Source organism: Papio anubis, chromosome 6 (genome assembly GCF_008728515.1).
Source record: "Papio anubis isolate 15944 chromosome 6, Panubis1.0, whole genome shotgun sequence".
Lineage (NCBI taxonomy): Eukaryota > Metazoa > Chordata > Mammalia > Primates > Cercopithecidae > Papio > Papio anubis.
This window is the reverse complement of record NC_044981.1, coordinates 33,748,468-33,768,214: the sequence shown is the minus strand read 5'-3', so window position 1 is coordinate 33,768,214 and position 19,747 is coordinate 33,748,468. Positions and strand designations below refer to the sequence as shown.

Sequence of the window (19,747 nt, the reverse complement as noted above, 5' to 3'; positions counted from 1 at the left end):
GCTCACTGCAAGCTCCGCCTCCCGGGTTCCCGCCATTCTCCTGCCTCAGCCTCCCGAGTAGCTGGGACTACAGGCGCCCGCCACCTCGCCCGGCTAGTTTTTTGTATTTTTTAGTAGAGACGGGGTTTCACCGTGTTAGCCAGGATGGTCTCGATCTCCTGACCTCGTGATCCGCCCGTCTCGGCCTCCCAAAGTGCTGGGATTACAGGCTTGAGCCACCGCACCCGGCCAACCAGGTCAGATCTTAAGAGGCCTGAGGTCATAGAGAGGACTTGGGCCTTCACTCTGAATAGTATGGAAAGCCATGGGAGTATCTGGAGCTTGATCTGATCTCCATTTGAGCCAAAATGATTTCAAGGGAGCTGTCAGGAAAGACTAGTGATATTTATTAGATAATGGTTGCTTTGCAAATGCCAAAATAGCAAGAAAGAAGTTTCTTCCAGACACCTTCTGTTTCAGGTAAGCAGCTCTAACTTCACAGGGGATGTTTTGGGTCTTCAAATGACAAGCTGTTAGAGGAGTGGGACCTGATGCATAGCGGGCAGGGTCAAGAATGCTAAACAGCCTGCAATACCCTGTGCATCCTCACCTACAGCTTTACTCTGAGTGGCTGTGGCTCCCACCCACCAAGGTCTGTATTCTAGCCACCTGAAAGGGAACAGAGAGGAAAAGTTCTAAACATGGCTCAAGGACCCTGGTGGATCCCCGAGTCCCTTTCACAAGATTCATGAGGTTATTACTATTTTCATAATGCAAAAATGCACCGTGAAGTTTTCCAGAAGCTAAGTGACAGGTAATATTGCAACAGATTGAATGCAGAAGCAGCCTTATTGCCCTTGGCAATGGGGCTGGGGTATGAGCAGACCACTCTTCAGACACCAGCAATGATAGCTTAGGTGCATTTTATTGGTTTTCTTTCAGAGTCATTCTACAAAAGAACAAAGTTAAAAACCAAGGCCCTGGCAAGAGGGTTTGAACCTTTCTCATTCCAGGAGCCCTCCCCTGTTCCTCCATGTCCCCAACTGTGTCACTGCTGCAGTTCATGGGGGTGGAGGGCTTGCTACTTTTGCCCCCTTACCAAACCCAAAAAGGGAAAGACCTACCACCTAGAAACTCCTTCCCCTCACCCCAATTTCCCTCAAGTTGATCCTGGTTACAGAAGGCCGTGGTAAGAACTGTTGGGATCCTGCAGGAGTTCTGAACCCCAGAAGGTCATGGCCAGGGCACCGTCTGTGAAGAGCACATTGTCCTCTGGCTCAGCACCCCTTAGGAACAATGTTGGACTCAGCACCTGAGAGTAGAGAGAAAAATCAGTGAAAACCCATCAACTTCAACACCAGCTGCCCCAGAAATCGATAAACTCAAGACTCATATATAAGGTTGGGCAGGTTGTACACAGCACAAAGGTGCCACAGCTAAGTAGGCACCATATTCGCATCATAGACGCCGTCCATAGGTTTTATATTTATCACAAACATTTATTAAAAGCCATGAGCAGCAGCCTCCCCTGCCCCATACCCCTGCAGTTACCACCTCACTCCCAGAGGCCAGTTGCACTCTCTCAGGCCAGGGAGGACCGGAGGTCAGGGCCTTAGCTGGGAGCTGGTGCAGGTAGATACACTCAGATTTGAAGGGGCAGCGGCCATTCCCTCGCACGAAGAACCGGCATCGGATCTGGCTATGAGAGAGAAGACGACCATCGCCTTCAAGACCTGTTACCCCAAGAACAAGGGGCGCTCGAGGCTGACACATAAGGCTGGGCAGGCTGTACACAGCACTAAAGCCCCACACCTAAGCGGACACCACTAGCATCTTAGTGTAGCTTTTACATTTATTCAATCTTCCAGCAGATGGCAGCAAAGCATCTTAAGGGGCCCCTTTCTGTAATTCTCAGTCTCCATTTGGGCCAGCAATAGCAGTGACCCTGGGAACCTCCTTTCATTTTTCTGGGTTTTTTTTGTTTGTTTTTGGGGTTTTTGTTTGAGACGGAGTCTTGCTCTGTCACCCAAGCTGGAGTGCGGTGGCACAATCTCAGCTCGTTGCAACCTCTGCCTCCTAGGTTCAAGCGATTCTCCTGTTTCAGCCTCCCAAGTAGCTGGGACTACAGGTTCATGCCACCATGTGTGGCTAATTTTCATATTTTTAGTAGAGATGGGGGTTTCACAGTATTGGCCAGGCTGGTCTTGAACTCCTGACTTCAGGTTATCCAACTGTCTTGGCCTCCCAAAGTGCTGGGATTCCAGGTGTGAGCCACTGTGCCCCCAATTTTTTTGAGATGGAATTTCACTTTTGTTGCCCAGGTTGGAGTGCAGTGGCATGATCTGGGCTCACTGAAACCTCCGTTTCCCAAGTTCAGGAGATTCTCCTGCATCAGCCTCCCAAGTAGCTGGGATTACAGGCACCCACCACCACACCCATCTAATTTTTTTTGTATTTTTAGTAAAGACAGGTTTTCACCATGTTGCCCAGGGTGGTCCCGAACTCCTGACCTCAGATAATCTGCCCATCTTGCCCTCCCAAAGTTCTGGGATTACAGGCCTGAGTCACCGTGCCTGGCCTTTTTTTTTTTTTTTTTTTTTTCCATTTTTTTTTTTTTGAGGCAGGGTTCTTGCTCTATCACCCAGGCTGGAGTACAATGAATGGCATGATCATGGCTCACTGCAGCCTTGACCTCCTGGGGCTCGGGTGATCCTCCCGCCTGAGCCTCTCGAGTAGCTGGGACTACAAGTATGTGCCATCATGCCTGGCTAATTTTTGTATTTTTTGTAGAGATGGGGTTTCACCATGTTGCCCAGGCTGGTCTCAACTCCCAGACTCAAGAGTTCCTCCCCCTCAGCCTCCCAAAGTGCCGGGGTTACAGGCGTGAGCCACCATGCACAACCCCTCAGCTGCTTCTTCTACAGTATGAGGATAGTAAGAGTCCCTGTTTCATGCAGTTTATGACGTACAAAGCCTGTCACACAATAAACCTCCATCTACACCATCTCCTATCACATCCAGGCCTGAGAGCTCCCCTTGGCAAACTTCCAACTAGTGGCCCAGCTGCCAGTACAGTTGCTGTTGAATAACATAGGCTTGAACTGCCTGGGGCAGCTTATATGCAGACAAGATCCTGGAGCCAACAAGACCAATTCCCTCCTCTTCCTCTTCATCCTCCTACTCAATATGGATAAAGTCTTTAATGGTAATCTGCTTCCACCTAATGAATAGTAAATATATTTTCTCTTCCTTATGATTTTAATGTTTCTTTTCTCTAGCTCACTTTATTGTAAGAATACATATTATGTTATATAATACATATAACATATAAAATCTGTATGAATTGACTTTATGTTGTCCAAAAGGGTTCTGGTCAGCAGCATGTTATCAGTAGTTAAATTTTGGGGGAGTTAAAAGTTATACATGGCCAGGTGTGGTGGCTCACGCCTGTCATCCCAGCACTTTGGGAGGCCGAGGCAGGCGGGTCGCTTGACCTCAGCAGTTCAAGAGCAGCCTGGGCAACATGGCAAAACTCTGTCTCTACAAAAAATACAAAAATTAGCCAGGCTTGGTGGTACGCGCCTATAGTCCCAGTTACTGGGGAAGATTTCTTGAGCCCAGGAGGCTGAGGCTGCAGTGAGCCGAGATTGCACCACTGCACTCCAGCCTGAGCAACAGAGCGAGGCTCTGTCTCAACAACGGCAACAACAACGACGACATTATACATGGATTTTCGACTGCATGGGGTTCGGTGCCCCTAACCCCTAAGTTGTTCAAGGATCAACTGTATTTCCTCTCTTCCACCTGTCTGCCTGGGGCGTCCTCTTTTTTCTCCTCCTGAGGAACCCTGTTCTTCCCATGCGCAGCTTCAATACTTCCCCTTCTGTGACATTCACTCGAGTTAGTTTTCCCTTCAGTACTTTTGTTGATGCAGCTATTAGAGTTCACAGGTGTCTCCAGAACACGGCTGACTATCTCCTGGGTGAAGACAAGACCTCCTTCTTTATCCCTCCCTTTACCCAAATACACTTGCATAGATCAAGTGTAGTAAATCCTTTGGGAAGGTGGAATTAGGAACTTGGAATTGCAGCTCATTCCAGATTTTGAATAAGTGCTTACCCTCCCCAAGAGATTCAGACCTACCCAACATTTCCCCATCGGCAAAGGCTGTCTTTCAGCCCCCTTCTCAGCCACCCCATGTTTTCAAAGAGCAGCTAAGCAAATAACATGTATTCGAATCAGTTTGTTTTCCCGCCTTATGATCAATTGGAAATAAAAGCCAAAGTAGGGCTTCTCATGGTACAGAGAGAACCAGAGTTGCTCTGAGTTGATTCTGAGCCAAGTTAGAAGAGAAAATTGGCCCTGGTGTTCCTTCTGCTATCTCAGGCACTCCCCGTTTATTAACTGGGCTTTCTTTTTCTTTTTGCTTTTTTTGAGACAGAGTTTCACTCTTGTTGCCCAGGCTGGAGTGCAGTGGCACGATCTCAGCTCACTGCAACCTCCACCTCCAGGGTTCCAGTGATTCTCCTGTCTCAGCCTCCCGAGTAGCTGGAATTACAGGCGCCCGCCACCACATCTGGCTAATTTTTGTATTTTTAGTAGAGATGGGATTTCACCATGTTGGCCAGGCTGGTCTCAAACTCCTGACCTCAGGTGATCCGTCCGCCTTGGCCTCCCAACGTGTTGGGATTACAGGTGTGAGCCACCATGCCTGGCCTTATTAACTGTGCTTTCTGAAATCATGAAAATAGTTCATGCCTTCACCTGCCATTTTGGTCACTCTAAACTTCAGGGTTTTGGGGATTCACTGGCTGGGGACCATGGCTGAACTGGAATGAATCAGGGGCTACCTCCTCCACTTGCCTAACCCTGAGTCTTGTTCCCTCTGCAGCCTTACCTCGTCCGAGCCTTGAAGTTCCTGATGAGTTGCTCCTTGTGAGCCCCCTTGCTCACCCAGAATTTGTGGGGGATGATGTAGCTGGAATGGACACGGCACTGGGGACACGCCCTGCGAGGCAGTGGAGTAGAAGGTGGCAGAATAGTCCCAGGCCCCCAGGCCGGCCTCCTCCCTAGGGTGTTTCCCTCCCTCCCTGTTGGCACCGCCATGACACTGACTTGATGACATCCAGCGGGAAGTCCTGCCGGTTCTTCCGCCAGGTGCGCAGGCAGCCCAGACAGTGGGCGTGGGTGCAGTTGGGCAGGATGCCGAAAACCCGCTGAGCCTCTGGCTTGTCCCACACTTTGTCCATGCAGATGCCACACACCACATCCCGACTGTCCTGCTTCCCAGGCAGCCACAGGTAGGGTCAGACACTCCACCCGCATGCCCACATTCAGCCTCAGGTGCCACCAAGCCCTCCAGTCCCTCCTCCCACAGCAGGTCTGGGTGTCCCAGAGGTCCAGAAAGCCATCTTTTGCCACCCCTCACCCACAACCTGCTGCACCTCAAGGTCCAGGCTCTGAAGGGGCGCCATGAGCTCTCGGACAAGGTGGAACTTCGGCAGAGACTCCTGGGAGTGGCCGTGATCCCCGTCAGCAGCTGTTGGGAAAACTGCATCCATTCACTCACCCCTGTGGCAACCACTGAGCATTTTCTGCACGCAAGGCTCTGTGGTAACCCACATCCTGCCCCCAGATGGGTTAGAGTCCAGTCAGAATTAGAAGCCTCTCATATAGGCCAGGCTCTGTGGCTCACACCTGGAATCTCAGCACTTTGGGAGGCCAAGGCAGGCAAATCACCTGAGGTTAGGAGTTTGAGACCAGCCTGGCCAACATGGTGAAACCATCTCTAGTAAAAATACAAAAATTAGCCAGGTGTGGTGGCAAGTGCCTGTAATCCCAGCTACTCGGGAGGCTGAGGCAGGAGAATCGCTTGAACCCAGGAGGCAGATGTTGCAGTGAGCTGAGATCATGCCATTGCACTCTAGCCTGGGTGACAGAGGAAGACGTCATCTCAAAAACAAAAAAACCCAGCTTGTAATCCCAGCAGTTTGGGAGGCTGAGGCAGGCAGATCATGAGGCCAGGAGTTCGAGACCAGCCTGGCCAATATGGTGAAACCCTGTCTCTACTAAAAATTCAAAAATTAGCCAGTCTTGTTGGCATGCGCCTGTAGTCCCAGCTACTCGGGAGGCTGAGGCAGAAGAACCGCTTGAACGGGGAGGCGGAGGTTGCAGTGAGCTGAGATCGTGCCACTGCACTCCAGCCTGGGAGACAAAATGAGACTCCGTCTCAAAAAAAAAAAAAAAGAAGCCTCTCCTATAGCCATTTAGAACTGTGCTGTCCAATATGTAACCAAGAGCCATATGCGGCTCTTGAGCTACTGAAATGGGGTGAGTCTGAGTTGACACCTGCTATAAGTAGAAAATAGGGCCAGATGCAGTGGCTCCTGCCTGTAATCCCAAAACTTTGGGAGGATGAGGTGGGTGGATCGCTTAAGCTCAGGAGTTGGAGACCAGGCTGGACAACATGGCAAACTCTGTCTCTATAAAAAATAAAAAATAGGCCAGGTGCAGTGGCTCACACCTGTAATCCCAGCACTCTGGGAGGCCAAGGTGGGAGGATCATGAGGTCAGGAGATCAAGACCATCCTGGCTAACACAGTGAAACCCTGTCTCTACTAAAAAAATACAAAAAAATATTAGCTGGGCGCGGTGGCAGGCACCTGTAGTCCCAGCTACTCAGGAGGCTGAGGCAGGAAAATGGCGTGATCCCAGGAGGCGGAGCTTGCAGTGAGCCGAGATGATGCCACTGCACTCCAGTCTGGGTGACAGAGCGAGACTCCGCCTCAAAAAAAAAGGATGAAGTACTGATACATTCTACAATATGGATGAACCTAGAAAACATCACACTCAGTGAAAGCAGCCCGACACAAAAGGCCACATATTGTAAGATTCCATTCAAATGAAAAGTTCAGAACAGCCAAACCACAGAGACAGAATGTGGATTAGTGGTTACCAGAGGCTGGAAGGGCGGAGGATGAAAGTGACTGCTAATGGGATGATAAAAATGTTCTAAAATTAGGTAGCAGTGATGTTTGCATAACTTTATGAATTAACACACTGAATTGTATAAATTGGTGAATTTTTTGGTTTGTGAATTATATTTCAATAAAGCTGTTATAAAAATTACATATGTGGGCTGGGCGCGGTGGCTCACGCCTGTAATCCCAGCACTTTGGGAGGCTGAGGCGGGCGGATCATGAGGTCAGGAGATCGAGACCATCCTGGCTAACACGGTGAAACCCCGTCTCTACTAAAAATACAAAAAAATTAGCCAGGCGTGGTGGTAGGCGCCTATAGTCCTAGCTGCTCAGGAGGCTGAGGCAGGAGAATGGCATGAACCTGGGAGGTGGAACTTGCAGTGAGCCGAGATTGTGCCACTGCACTCCAGCCTGGGCAACAGAGCAAGACTCTGTCTCAAAAAAAAAAAAAAAAAAAAAAATTACATATGTGACTTAAATTTCTTTATAATCTGACTAACATTGATTTAGAGCAATAATTTTAAAAATAGCCAGACTGGGCACAGTGGCTCACGCCTGTAATCCCAGCACTTTGGGAGGCCAAGGCAGGTGCATCACGAGGTCAGGAGTTTGAAATGAGCCTGACCAACATGGTAAAACCCCATCTCTATTAAAAATATAAAAATTTGACCGGGCGCGGTGGCTCAAGCCTGTAATCCCAGCACTTTGGGAGGCCAAGACGGGCGGATCACGAGGTCAGGAGATCGAGACCATCCTGGTAACACGGTGAAACCCCGTCTCTACTAAAAAATACAAAAAACTAGCCGGGCGAAGTGGTGGGTGCCTGTAGTCCCAGCTACTTGGGAGGCTGAGGCAGGAGAATGGCGTGAACCCGAGAGGAGGAGCTTGCAGTGAGCTGAGATCCAGCCACTGCACTCCAGCCTGGGTGACAGAGCAAGACTCCGTCTCAAAAAAAAAAAAAACAAAACAAAAAACTAGCCGGGCGTGGTGGCGGGCACCTGTAGTCCCAGCTACTCGGAAGGCTGAGGCAGGAGAATGGTGTAAACCCGGGAGGCGGAGCTTGCAGTGAGCTGAGATCTGGCCACTGCACTCCAGCCTGGGCGACGGAGCGAGACTCCGTCTCAAAAATAAATAAATAAATAAAAATAAATAAATAAATAAATAAAAATTAGCTGGGCGTGGTGGTGCATGCCTGTAATCCCAGCTACTTGGGAGGCTGAGGCAGGAGAATTGCTTGAACCCTGGTGGCGGAGTTTGCAGTGAGCTGAGATAGTGCCACTGTACTCCAGCCTGGGTGACAGAGGGAGACCCTATCTCAAGAAAATAAACAAATAAAATAAAAAATAGCCACTAACATTTAGTACATACTCTGCACCAGGTACTGTGCTAAGCATATCAACCCTCAAAATGACCCTGTGAGTTAAGTATCATTATCAATGCCATTTTGTAGATCAGGAAACTGAGGCCCAGAGAGGTTAAGTGACTTGTCCAAGATCACACAGCTACTAGGTGGTAGGGCCAGGATTTAGAACTAGGGGTTTGACTCCATAGGCACCATGGTATTCTGCTTTTAGAACACAGAGCAACGGAACTAGAGGAAAATTTCCCTCCAGCCGGGAATCTTGAAGAGGAAGGGGAATGGATGAAAATATAAACCCTGCTCAGAGGCAGAGCACGAGCCCTAGTCTCAGTGCCCACTTGTGCCCACCTGCGGTGCCCCTGATGACTCACATGATGAAGGCAGGGACTTCCAGGAGCTGCCGCCAACCTCCTCAGCCTTGCTGGCCAGCCCCTCCAGGGTAGGCTCCACGCCCCAGCAGGCCCTGGCCCAGCCCCAGCCCACAGACACAGAGGGCAGGTAGGTGGGCTCGGATCCCCTGCGGGCCAGTCCTAGGTGGGACCCCGGCAGAGTGACGCGTGGCTCCGAATGGCGGCGACCCCACTCCAGGGGGCTGGGGGTCTTTGGGTGCTGACAGCTGTAGTGGGGAAGAAGAGAATGAGGAGACAGGGACAGCCCTCCAGGGCTCAGAGCCAGCTTAGCCTAGAACTTGGAGCTGAGTTAGGAGAAGCAGCTCTGGGAAGATACATGATTTGTGAAGGGACTCTCTCTCTAGTGTGCCACCCTGACACCACTTCCCCAGAGGGGAAGAAGAGGGACTTACCTGCATTGATCTCCACGATGTCCAGGGAAGCAGAAGCCTTGCTGGAAATACTTGCAGACTTGGGACACCTTTCCATCACGAGCAAAGCGATGCCTCGACCCCCAGCGATGGGCCCGGAAAACAAAGTTCCTAAGAGATTGTCTGAGTCATGCCCAGCCCTGTTTTAGTTCCTGCCTTTGTGATCCTTACAAACAGAGGCTATCTGATATGGTAAGAAAAATACAGGCTCTGGAATTCGTCTGGTGTTCAAATCCTGACCCCACTGGGAACACTAGGTGAGTAACTCACCTTCTCTAAAGCTTGGTTTCCTCACTCCTAAAAGTGGGGTAACAGGCTGGGCGCAGTGGCTCATGCCCATAATCCCAGCACTTTGGGAGGCAGAGGCAGGTGGATCACCTGAGGTCAAGAGTTTGAGACTAGCCTGGCCAACATATTGAAACCCTGTCTGTACTAAAAATACAAAAATTAGCCAGGCATGATGGCAGGCACCTTGGACTACTCAGGAAGCTGAGACAGGGGAATTGCTTGAACCCTGGAGGTGGAGGTTGCAGTGAGCCAAGATCACGCCACTGCACTCTAGCCTGGTCAACAAGGATGAAACTCCGTCTCAAAAAAAAAAAAAGGGGGGGGTGGTAACAATGCCTAGTCCTTGCTGAGTTGTTGCAAAGTGTTTTAAGATTTTTCACAATCAACCTGGCTTGGAGGCTCACGCCTGTAATCCCAGCACTTTGGGAGGCTGAGGCGGGCAGATCACCTGAGGCTGGGGGTTCGAGACCAGCCTGACCACATGGGGAAACCCCATCTGTACTAAAAATACAAAATTAGCCGGGCCTGGTGGCACATGCCTGTAATCCCAGATACTTGGGAGGCTGAGGCAGGAGAATCACTTGAACCAGGGAGGCAGAGATTATGGTGAGCTGAGATTGTACCATTGCATACCAGCCTGGGCAATAACAGCAAAACTCTGTCTCAAAAAAAAAAAAAAAAAGATTTTGCACAATGCATACAGCAGGTGCTCGGTGATCACAGTGATGACTATTACTCTCCCCAAATGCAGAGTTGTGGTTTCTGGAGTCAGAATTCCAGGTTCACATTCTACCACCAGGACTAGCTTCACCAGTGGGGGCCTGTACAATCACACAGGGGCCCTACACTTGCATTAATGCTCTGCTGTCCTGGTCTTGAATTTATTAATAGTTTTTGAACGAGGGGTCCCCACATTTTCATTTTGCAATGGGTCCCACAAATTATATAGCCAATTCTGCCTAGTACCACTACTTCTTGGTTATGTGAGCTTGGACAAGTCACTTAACTTTTCCATGCCTCAGTTTTCTCATTTGTAACATGGGGATAATAGTAGGACCTATTCCATGAGGTGATGTAAAACTTAAACAAGAGCCTGTCTGTGAAGTCCCTGGCCCATAGCAAGCCCTGGGTAAATGACAGCTGTTCTCATCTCTTATCATCTCCCCTCTCCCTCCCCCTTTCCCTCCTCCTCTGGAGAATCAAGGTGGGAGGTCGAGAAGGGTGAGGTGAGCAAGCATTTAGTGAGTCTCCTCAGTGTCCAGGCCTAGGCTAAGGGTCTGGGACAGATACCAGGTAGAAAGGAACTCAGCTGTTGACCTTCCCTCACTTGCCCTGAGGGGGAAGGAGCCCACACGAGGTGACCAGGGTAGGGACAGGGACAGAGGCTGCATTCTAGTTCCATGAGAGCAGGCTGGCCCAGCCCAAGCCGAGGGTCTGCCGGAGTGTGGGTCACACCTCTTCCACAGAGTGTCCAAGGGCAATGTGCTAGCAGAGAAGCAGGCACGGGAAGGGAGAAGCAGATGACAGGGCCCGCTCTTGCTGGTGAAGATGCCAGATTGTCAGTCACATGACAATGTGACTCCACAGGCGTGGAGCCCCTGCATGATAACTCTAAGACTCCAGCCGAGAACCCAGAAACCAGGGCCAGGACTAGGGCAAGTGAGTGAGGCCCTCACCTTGGACACAAAATTCTAGGGGCTGCCGAAAGAACTAAGTAACCAAGAGAAATAATATTTTATTTCTCTCACTCCAGCAAACCCTCGGCTTGGGCTGGGCCAGCCTGATCTCATGGGACTAGAATGTAGCCTCTGTCCCTGTCTCTGCTCTGGGCACTTCATGTGGGATAATAGTATTTCCTAGAGCAATATTTTAAAAGATCAAAACTAGGCTGGGTGCAGTGGCTCACGCCTGTAATCCTAGCACTTTGGGAGGCCGAGGCAGGCAGATCACCTGAGGTCGGGAGTTCAAGACCAACCTGACCAACATGGAGAAACACTCTATTAAAAATACAAAATTAACGGGGCGTGGTGGCACGTGCCTGTAATCCCAGCTACTCAGGAGGCTGAGGCAGGTGAATCGTTTGAACTCGGGAGGTGGAGGTTGCGGTGAGCAGAGATTATGCCATTGCACTCCAGCCTGGGCAACAAGAGTAAAATTCTGTCTCAAAAGGAAAAAATTTAAAAAAAAATTTAAAAAGATCAAAACTAATGCAAAACTATTCATTAACAAAATATCAAACTTTCAGGCCAGGCACAGTGGCTCACATCTGTAATCCCAGCAGTTTGGGATCGCTTAAGCTCGGGAGTTCGAGACCAGCCTAGCCAACATGGTGAGACCCTGTCTATACTAAAAATACAAAAGATTAGCCAGGCATGGTGGTGTATACTTGTTGTCCTAGCTACTTAGCAGGCTGAGGCAGGAGGATCACTTGAGCTTAAAAGGTTAAAGCTGCAGTGAGCTAAGATGGAGCCACTGTACTCCAGCCTGGGTGACAGAACAAGACCCTGTCTCAAAAATAAATAAATAAATAAATAAATAAATAAAAATAATAAATAAATAAAAATCAAACTCTTGAATAAAGGTAGGATCCAACCCTGTGCAACTCATCTCATCCCTTCCCCAGTCCAGGCCCTACAACATAGGCATAAATAACCAAGACTAACGCAGATCATAGCAGGACTCGGACAGAAACAGTCAATAGTGATGGATTGGATGGTGGGGTGGGAGGTCAGGAAAGGCCTTTGAGGAGGTGCTAGTAATAATCATCACTAGTGGGCCGGGTGTGGTGGCTCACACCTGTAATCCCACCACTTTGGGAGGCCGAGGCGGATGGATCACAAGGTCAGGAGTTCGAGACCAGCCTGGCCACCCTTCTCTACTAAAAATACAAAAATGAGCCGGGCGTGGTGGCACACACCTGTAATCCCAGCTACTCAGGAGGCTGAGGTAGAAGAATTGCTTGAACCCAGGAGGCAGAGGTTGCAGTGAGCTGAGATTGTGCCACTTCACTATAGCCTGGGCGACAGAGTGAAACTCCGTCTCAAAAAAAAAAAAAAAAAATTATAACTTTTGCAACAATTTATGTTTATGATGAAAATCATCAGATAACTTAGAGTATCGAGGGGAGACATAACTTTCCAAATTTCTTTTAGGAGATTTACAAGTAAAAATGTTGGAATATGCCTGGGCTGGTGAATGTGGGGAAGCAGACAGTAAGAGGCTGGGTTGAAGTAGGGATTAGATTAGTGGGCAGCAGCCAAAGTTAGGGAGGGCTTGAGGGGTGGAGGTTCAGGGGTGGAGGTGAAACAGTCACTGTGGGAGGGGTGAGCCCTGAGAGGAGGAGCCTCTAATCTCACAGGGGTAGAGCCAGTAACCCTCAGAGCAAGGGACTTGCAGGTCTCACATCCCCTGTCCACCAATGCAGGATGTGCTGGAAAAGCTTTGCCTTTTCCTAAGGGCCACTAATGAGGCTGACCTCGAGGACTGTCAGAGGCCACCACCCTAGCTCCTTCATTAGCCCAAAAAGTCCGGTGACAGAGCTCTCCCAGCTCATCCAGAGGGACTCTGCCCATTAGATGAGCCACAGAAACAGAGGGTAGGGGCCTTATGATTAAATCAATCTGAAAAACTCTTCAGACTTGGCACAGTGGCTCACGCCTGTAATCCCAGCACTTTGGGAGGCCGAGGCGGGTGGGTCACCTGAGGTTGGGAGTTCAAGACCAGCCTGACCAACATGGAGAAACCCCATCGCTACTAAAAATACAAAATCAGCAGGGCGTGGTGGCACATGCCTGTAATCCCACCTACTCGGGAGGCTGAGGCAGGAGAATTGCTTGAACCCAGGAGGCAGAGGTTGCAGTGACCCGAGATCACACCATTGCACTCCAGCCTGGGCAACAAGAACGAAACTCCATCTCGAAAAAAAGAAAAGAAAAACCCTTCTGTCTCTGTCTCTCTCTCTCTCTCTATATATATATATATTTTTTTTTTTTTAGGAAGTAAAGTACACTTGGAAAAGGGCCGAGCCGGTGGCTTGAGAGATCCAAAGCCAAATGCAAGCACCTTCTATAATCCAGGTACTGTTGTTTTTTTTGTTTTGTTTTTGAGAGAGGGTGCAATCTTGGCTCACTGCAGCCTTGACTTCTTGAACTCAAGCAGTCCTCCTGCCTCAGCCTCCCAAGTAGCTGGGACTACAGGCCTATACTACCACACCTAATTTTTTTTTTTTAATGTTTTTCAGGGATAGGGTATCACTATGTTGTCCAGGCTGGTCTTGAACTCCTGAGCTCAAGTGATCCTCCTGCCTCAGACTCCCACATTGCTGAGATTACAGGAGTGAGTCACATGCCTGGCCCCCTTCTGCATTTTCTTAGGAGCATATCGTATAGTGTTTATTGCAGATAAACATATTAAAGGCTCTGATAAGTCCTGCAAAGGAATTGGTTTAATTTTATTTAACCCAGCATTGCTTAAACTTGTCCTTTTTGTTACTTGATTAGGCCCTCCAGCCAAACACCTCTTAGCATACCAATAAAACACAATTTGTTTGGGGGAATGTCAAATTAGTTCATTTGATTCTTAACACGAGCCTTAAAAGTCAGGAGTCATTCTTTCAGTTTTCAAACCCCCTTGGACAGGTAAGTAACTGGCCTGAGACTCCAAACAAGATCTAAGACTATATAACCCAGGTGTCCTCACTCAGCCCAATAATTCTCTCATTAACCAAGATTGACTTGTCAGGGGTGAGGGCTTTTGGATTTGGGGAATTTCTCAGGCCAAGTTCTCAGGCCAAGGGGTAGGGATGGAGCAGCCAGAGGTGACAGGCCATGCAGGCCTGGGGAGGCAGCCGAAGGGGCTCAGTGGCTGGGGAGCCAAAGAAGGGGTGGAGCCGTGGGACCCTGGAAGTAAGCCTGAGGAGTGAGGACTGGACTCCATGGGTGAAGGGAGGGTGTGGGAAAAGGGAGAACTGAGAAGGGGATGATTGGCGGCAGGAGGGGCCAGGTGGAGCTGCCAAATAAGCCCTCCACCAGGATTTTTACAACCTGAGAGCCCAAATTTATTCCAGGCTGCCACCCTCCTGTCCTGGCTCAGGAAGGAACAATTTAAAATCTCCTTTAGGGGCCAGGCACAGTGGCTCACACCTGTAATCCCAGCTGTTTGGGAGGCCGAGGCGGGCGGGTCACCTGAGGTCAGGAGTTCGAGACCAGTCTGGCCAACATGGTGAAACCCTGTCTCCACTAAAAATACAAAAATTAGCCGGTGCGGTGGCACACACCTGTAGTCCCAGCCACTCAGAAGGCTGAGGCTGAAGAATCACTTGAACCCGGGAGGTGAAAGCTGCAGTGAACCGAGATCGCACCACTGCTTGAGTGACAGGGCAAGACTCTGTCTTAAAAAAAAAAAAAAAAAAAAAAAAACTCCTTTAGCAAATTATCATCCCCCACCCGCCAACCTCCCCGTCTACAACATGGCTGCCTTCCTTTCTAGCCTGGGAAAACCAGGACACACCAAGACCCCAAGCCCCACAAGTATCCCTCCTTTACCCAAAGTCAGTTTTCTTTGGAGAACTGATCTCTTACAGCTGTTTGCAAAATGAATTTGTGCTCAGGTAAGAATGTCTGATGGAAGGCCCAACGAGCTAGCATCCCCTTTTACAAAGCTGGTATACCCAAAGGCATAACTCTAATGGTGCAATGTTCAACCTGGGGTGTTTCATCCAAACATTTATGAGTATCTGGCACCATGCTAAGTGCTGGGGCCACAAAGGTGACCAGAAGACCAGATCCCAACCGCATGGAGCTGTGTGGTGTTTCTGAACAAGAGAAACATTTGTTGGGTGGAAAAAGAAAGGAAGGTGGGGAATCCCCGCCCTACATGGTCAGCCCCTGAGCCAGCCCTGAACCAGCTGGGCAGCCTCAGTCTGTCTTTCCCCCTCTGGTCTCAGTCTCCTCCTCTAGACTATAAGAGGGTGAGAGATGCCTCTAGACCCTTCCAACTTTAGGGCAGGATGCAAGGAAGCCACTTCTTATCAGATGCATCCCAAATTCTTAAGAGGCTAGGCTTCCAGAGGCCAGGCCAAACTCCAAAGAATTTTTTCCCACCTCCCCTGTGTTTCGCTGAGGTCCAGCCCCTACCTGCATGACCTCTGGGAGTGGCGGCTGAGCTCCCCACCATGACCACTGCCATCTGGCCCTGCAGGGTCCATCCCAGCTGCAGCCCTTAGTAAGAATCTGATGGAGCTGCCCTAGTGCTCCTTTATCCCCTGCTCTGGGGGCAGGACCAAAGGGAGGAGGTGATTTGCAGCCAGGCCCGCCCCTTCCCATGGACCCAGGCCTGCTGGTGGGAGAGATGGAGGGCCCAGACATGATGGCTGCGGAGCTGGGGGCTCAGGGTATCCAATCTAGGCTCCAAGGCTGTGGGTGGGGTATAAAGACCCTCAAGGATGTTTAGGTAATTATTGGAGGAAATTGGGGGATGGTTTAAGGACTTTAATGGTCTGGGAAGGCAGGGTGACTTGGGAGGGGGCCGTGAGGACCTGGGACCCAGGACTAAGGACCTGGAGGCTGGGAGTCCTGTAGCTTGGGAAGTAACATGTGGTTTGAAGGTATTTATGACTAAGCCACTTGGGAGCCTCCCCACGCCGTCAGAGCTACATGAGCCCCACCTGTGGAGCTAAGGTCAGGTGGAGAGATCAGAGTGCGGGCTGGGAGATGGTGTGAGCTGGGCGGGGGCATGGAGAGGCTGATCCAAACTGGCCCTGTACTAGACAGATCCAGGAGGCTCTCGGGTCCTGCCTCCAGACTTGAGATCTTTCCACAAAAAGTCCCTGTTGCCTGGCCTGTGTTTACCAATGAAACCAGCTTGCTAACCTGGTCACAAAAAATTAGAATAGTGTTGATGTCCCAGCAAAGGCCACTATAAGAGGTAGCCAGGAGGGGGCTGCCTTAAGCTGTGTGTGGTGAGGACTCTCCACATTGGATGAGAGGGAGTCAGCCCATCAGAGCCTCCTTTTTGGGTATATTGAGAGTAGATTGTTCACTTGGCTTGGGGTTAACCCTGAGTGACCCAGAGCCTACGTCCTTGCCCCCCACGAGGCCTATGGAAATGTCCATTTGGGAGGGACTGACCCTGAGCACATCTTCTTCCCAAGAGTTCTCAATCAAGTTCCTCAAATAGATGCTGTGTGCCTCTTCCCTGCAAACCCCTGGGTCCTGACTGATACTGGGGCTCGCCAGCACTCCCGGAAATCCACCGGCCCCGAGAACCAGGCTGGAATATCCCTGCCCCCATGGCGAGCCTGAGCTGGGTGATAGACTGATTCCCTGTCTCAGTGAGTCTGTCCCCCGCACCTGGTCCTGAGAGCAGCATGGCCATGGGGTTTGGGCCCTGATGGAGTGTCGGTCGGGGGCTTTCTCCCCTTCTCCCTGGGATGGGGGTGCTGAGCAGCCCAGTGGGGCACAAGAACATTGTTTCTGGCCGAGGAGGCTCCAGGCTTGGCAGTTGGGCTGCCAGGAGTTTCTGTGAGCCGGCACTATACTTCATGACTCCCTTTTCCAGGTAAACAATCTGTTGTCTTAAGTTGTTTGCAGCAAAGCTTATCTGATAAAGTTGTCGTGAAAATGAAATGAGGCCAGAGTTGAAGATTGCTTGGCACCGGGCCTGACACGCAGCTCAGTGAGGGTTTAAAGTAGGGAAAGAGCAACAGGCGGGGAGCCAGGAGACCTGATGTGACCTTGGAGAAGGTGCCTCCCAGGCCTTGGCCTCGGTCTCTGATACATAATGTGTCTGAGGAGATGGGGACCTTAGAGAAGGGGGACCATGACCTCTAAGAGCACTTCCAGCTCTGTTTCTCTTAAGACTCCCTGAATTCCCATCTTATGCCTCCAAAGCCCATTCTGTCTCTGCCAGATTGCACTGCCCTGTGTGGGAGACAAGATGCGGAAGTTAAAAAAACAAATAAGAGGAATTAACTTAAACGTTAAAGGAGAGATTTTAAAATTGAATTTTACAACCTCCTATGCCTATCAGTAGGTTGACACACTAGGTTAGGAAACCAATAGTCCTGGAAATTTTTGTTATATATTTCACTTTTGTGGATCAATTTTTTTTTTTTAATTTTTATAGGTATTACCAATATGACCTTCACTGGAGGCTGCACCAGTTTACAATCCTACCAACAGTATGGAATGCCCGTTTCTGCACACCCTTGCTAACACAATGTTATCAAACTTTTTAGTATTCAATTTGGTAAGTAAAACGACAGTATCTCAGCTGGGTGCCACAGCTCACACCTGTAATCCCAGGCCTTTGGGAGGCCAAGATGGGAGGATCGTTTGAGCCCAGGAGTTTGAGACCAGTCTGGGCAACATAGTAAGACCCTGTCTCTACAAAAAAAATCAATAATTAGTGAGGTGTGGTGGTGCATGCCTGTAGTTCCAGCTACTCAGGTGGCTGAGGCAGCAGGATCGCTTGAGCCTGAGGTCAAGTCTGCAGTGAGCTGTGATTGCGCCACAGCACTCAGCCTGGGCGACAGAGTAAAAACCCTGTCTCAAAAAAGCAAAAACAAAGCAGTATCTCATTGTAGTTTTAATTCACATTTCTCTTATTATGAGTGAGGTGAAGCATCTTTTCATATTAAGAGATATTTCTTTTTATGTTCATATCCTTTGCTCATTTTTCAATTGGGTTGACCTTTTACTCATTGATTTAGAACTGTTCTTTTTTTTTTTTTTTTTTTTTTTTGAGATGGAGTTTCGCTCTTGTCACCCAGGCTGGAGTGCAATTGTACCATCTCTGTTCACTGCAACCTCTGCCTCCTGGTTTCAAGTGATTCTCCTGCCCCAACCTCCTGAGTAGCTGGGATTACAGTTGCCTGCCACCATGCCCAGCTAATTTTTGTATTTTTAGTAGAGGTGGGGTTTCACCATGTTGTCCAGGCTGATCTCGAACTGCTGACCTCAGGTGATCCACCTGCCTCGGCCTCCAAAAGTGCTGGGATTACAGGCGTGAGCCATCATGCCCGGCCTATAACTGTTCTTTATATAATAAAGAAATTAAGGCCGGGCGCGGTGGCTCAAGCCTGTAATCCCAGCACTTTGGGAGGCCGAGACGGGCGGATCACGAGGTCAGGAGATCGAGACCATCCTGGCTAACACGGTGAAACCTCGTCTCTACTAAAAATACAAAAAAACTAGCCGGGCGAGGTGGCGGGCGCCTGTAGTCCCAGCTACTCGGGAGGCTGAGGCAGGAGAATGGCATAAACCTGGGAGACAGAGCTTGCAGTGAGCTGAGATCCGGCCTCTGTACTCCAGCCTGGGTGACAGAGCGAGACTCCGTCTCAAAAAAAAAAAAATAATAAAAAATAAAGAAATTAGCCCAATAGTTTTGCCATTTTTACACTGTTGGTTTAAAATTGTTTCCTTATGGTGTTTTTTTTTTGTTTTTTGTTTTTTTCAGGCAGAAAATTTTTAAATGTATGTAGCAAAAGTTTGTAATACTTTATATTTTGGGGGAACAGTGTCTCTCTCTATGCCCAGGCTGGAGTGCAGTGGTGCCATCTTAGCTCACTGAAGCTTCAAACATCTGGGCTCAAGCAATCCTTCTGCCTCAGCCTCCCGAGTAGCTGGGACTACAGGCGTGTACCACCACACCGGGCTAATTTTTAAAAACTTTTTGGCTGGGCACGGTGTCTCACGCCTGTAATCCCAGCACTTTGGGCGACTTGAGGCAGGTGGATTAACTGAGGTCAGGAATTTGAGAGCAGCCTGGCTAACCTAGTGAAACCTGTTTCTACTAAAAATACAAAAAATTAGCTAGGCGTGGTGGCGCACTCCTGTAATCTCAGCTACCTGGGAGACTGAGGCAGGAGTATTGCTTGAACCTGGGAGACAGAGGTTGCAGTGAGCCGAGATCACACCATTGCACTCCAGACTGGGAAACAAGAGTGAAACTCCGTCTCAAAAACAAAACTTTTTGGAAAGATGGGGTTTCACTATGTTGCCCAGGCTGGTCTTGAGCTCCTGGCCGCAAGTGATCCTCCTGCCTTGCCCTCCCAAAGTGCTGGGATTACAGGCGTGAGCCACTGCATCAGCCTGGTGAACATTTTTATTGTTTCCAAATGTTTGCTATTGCTCCTGTAAACGTTTATATGAGTCTTGGTGTAATTTGATGGGTTTCTTTTCAGGGTACGGTCTCAGGATGGCTTCTCTAGGAAATAGGTTTGGAAGTTGACTTGCACAACGCTTTCTGGGGAATGCTCTTTAGAACAACACTTGTAAGGAACTGAAGGAAGCAGGATTGGTTAGAGGATTCTCCCTAATC

At 49.5% G+C, this 19,747-nt stretch overlaps 1 protein-coding gene across 2 annotated transcripts; it reads right to left on the bottom strand.

Moving 5' to 3' along the window:
* Nucleotides 1–4,617: 4,617 nt before the first annotated feature.
* Nucleotides 4,618–17,794, bottom strand: LOC103883629. Of its 2 annotated transcripts, XR_002521527.2 has the most exons (5): nt 15,562–17,794; nt 9,122–9,250; nt 8,691–8,935; nt 5,095–5,518; nt 4,618–4,987 (listed from the first exon to the last, which is right to left on the bottom strand). XR_002521527.2 is itself a non-coding variant. In XM_021937167.2 (4 exons), the coding sequence occupies exons 1-4, from the start codon at nt 15,630–15,632 to the stop codon at nt 5,319–5,321; spliced, it is 645 nt and encodes a 214-aa protein (XP_021792859.1). In that variant the 5' UTR covers nt 15,633–17,794; the 3' UTR covers nt 4,618–5,318. The 2 variants fall into 2 exon arrangements, 1 of the variants encoding a protein (XP_021792859.1); XM_021937167.2 differs by having other exon boundaries at nt 4,618–5,518.
* Between the last annotated feature and the right edge of the window lie 1,953 nt (nt 17,795–19,747).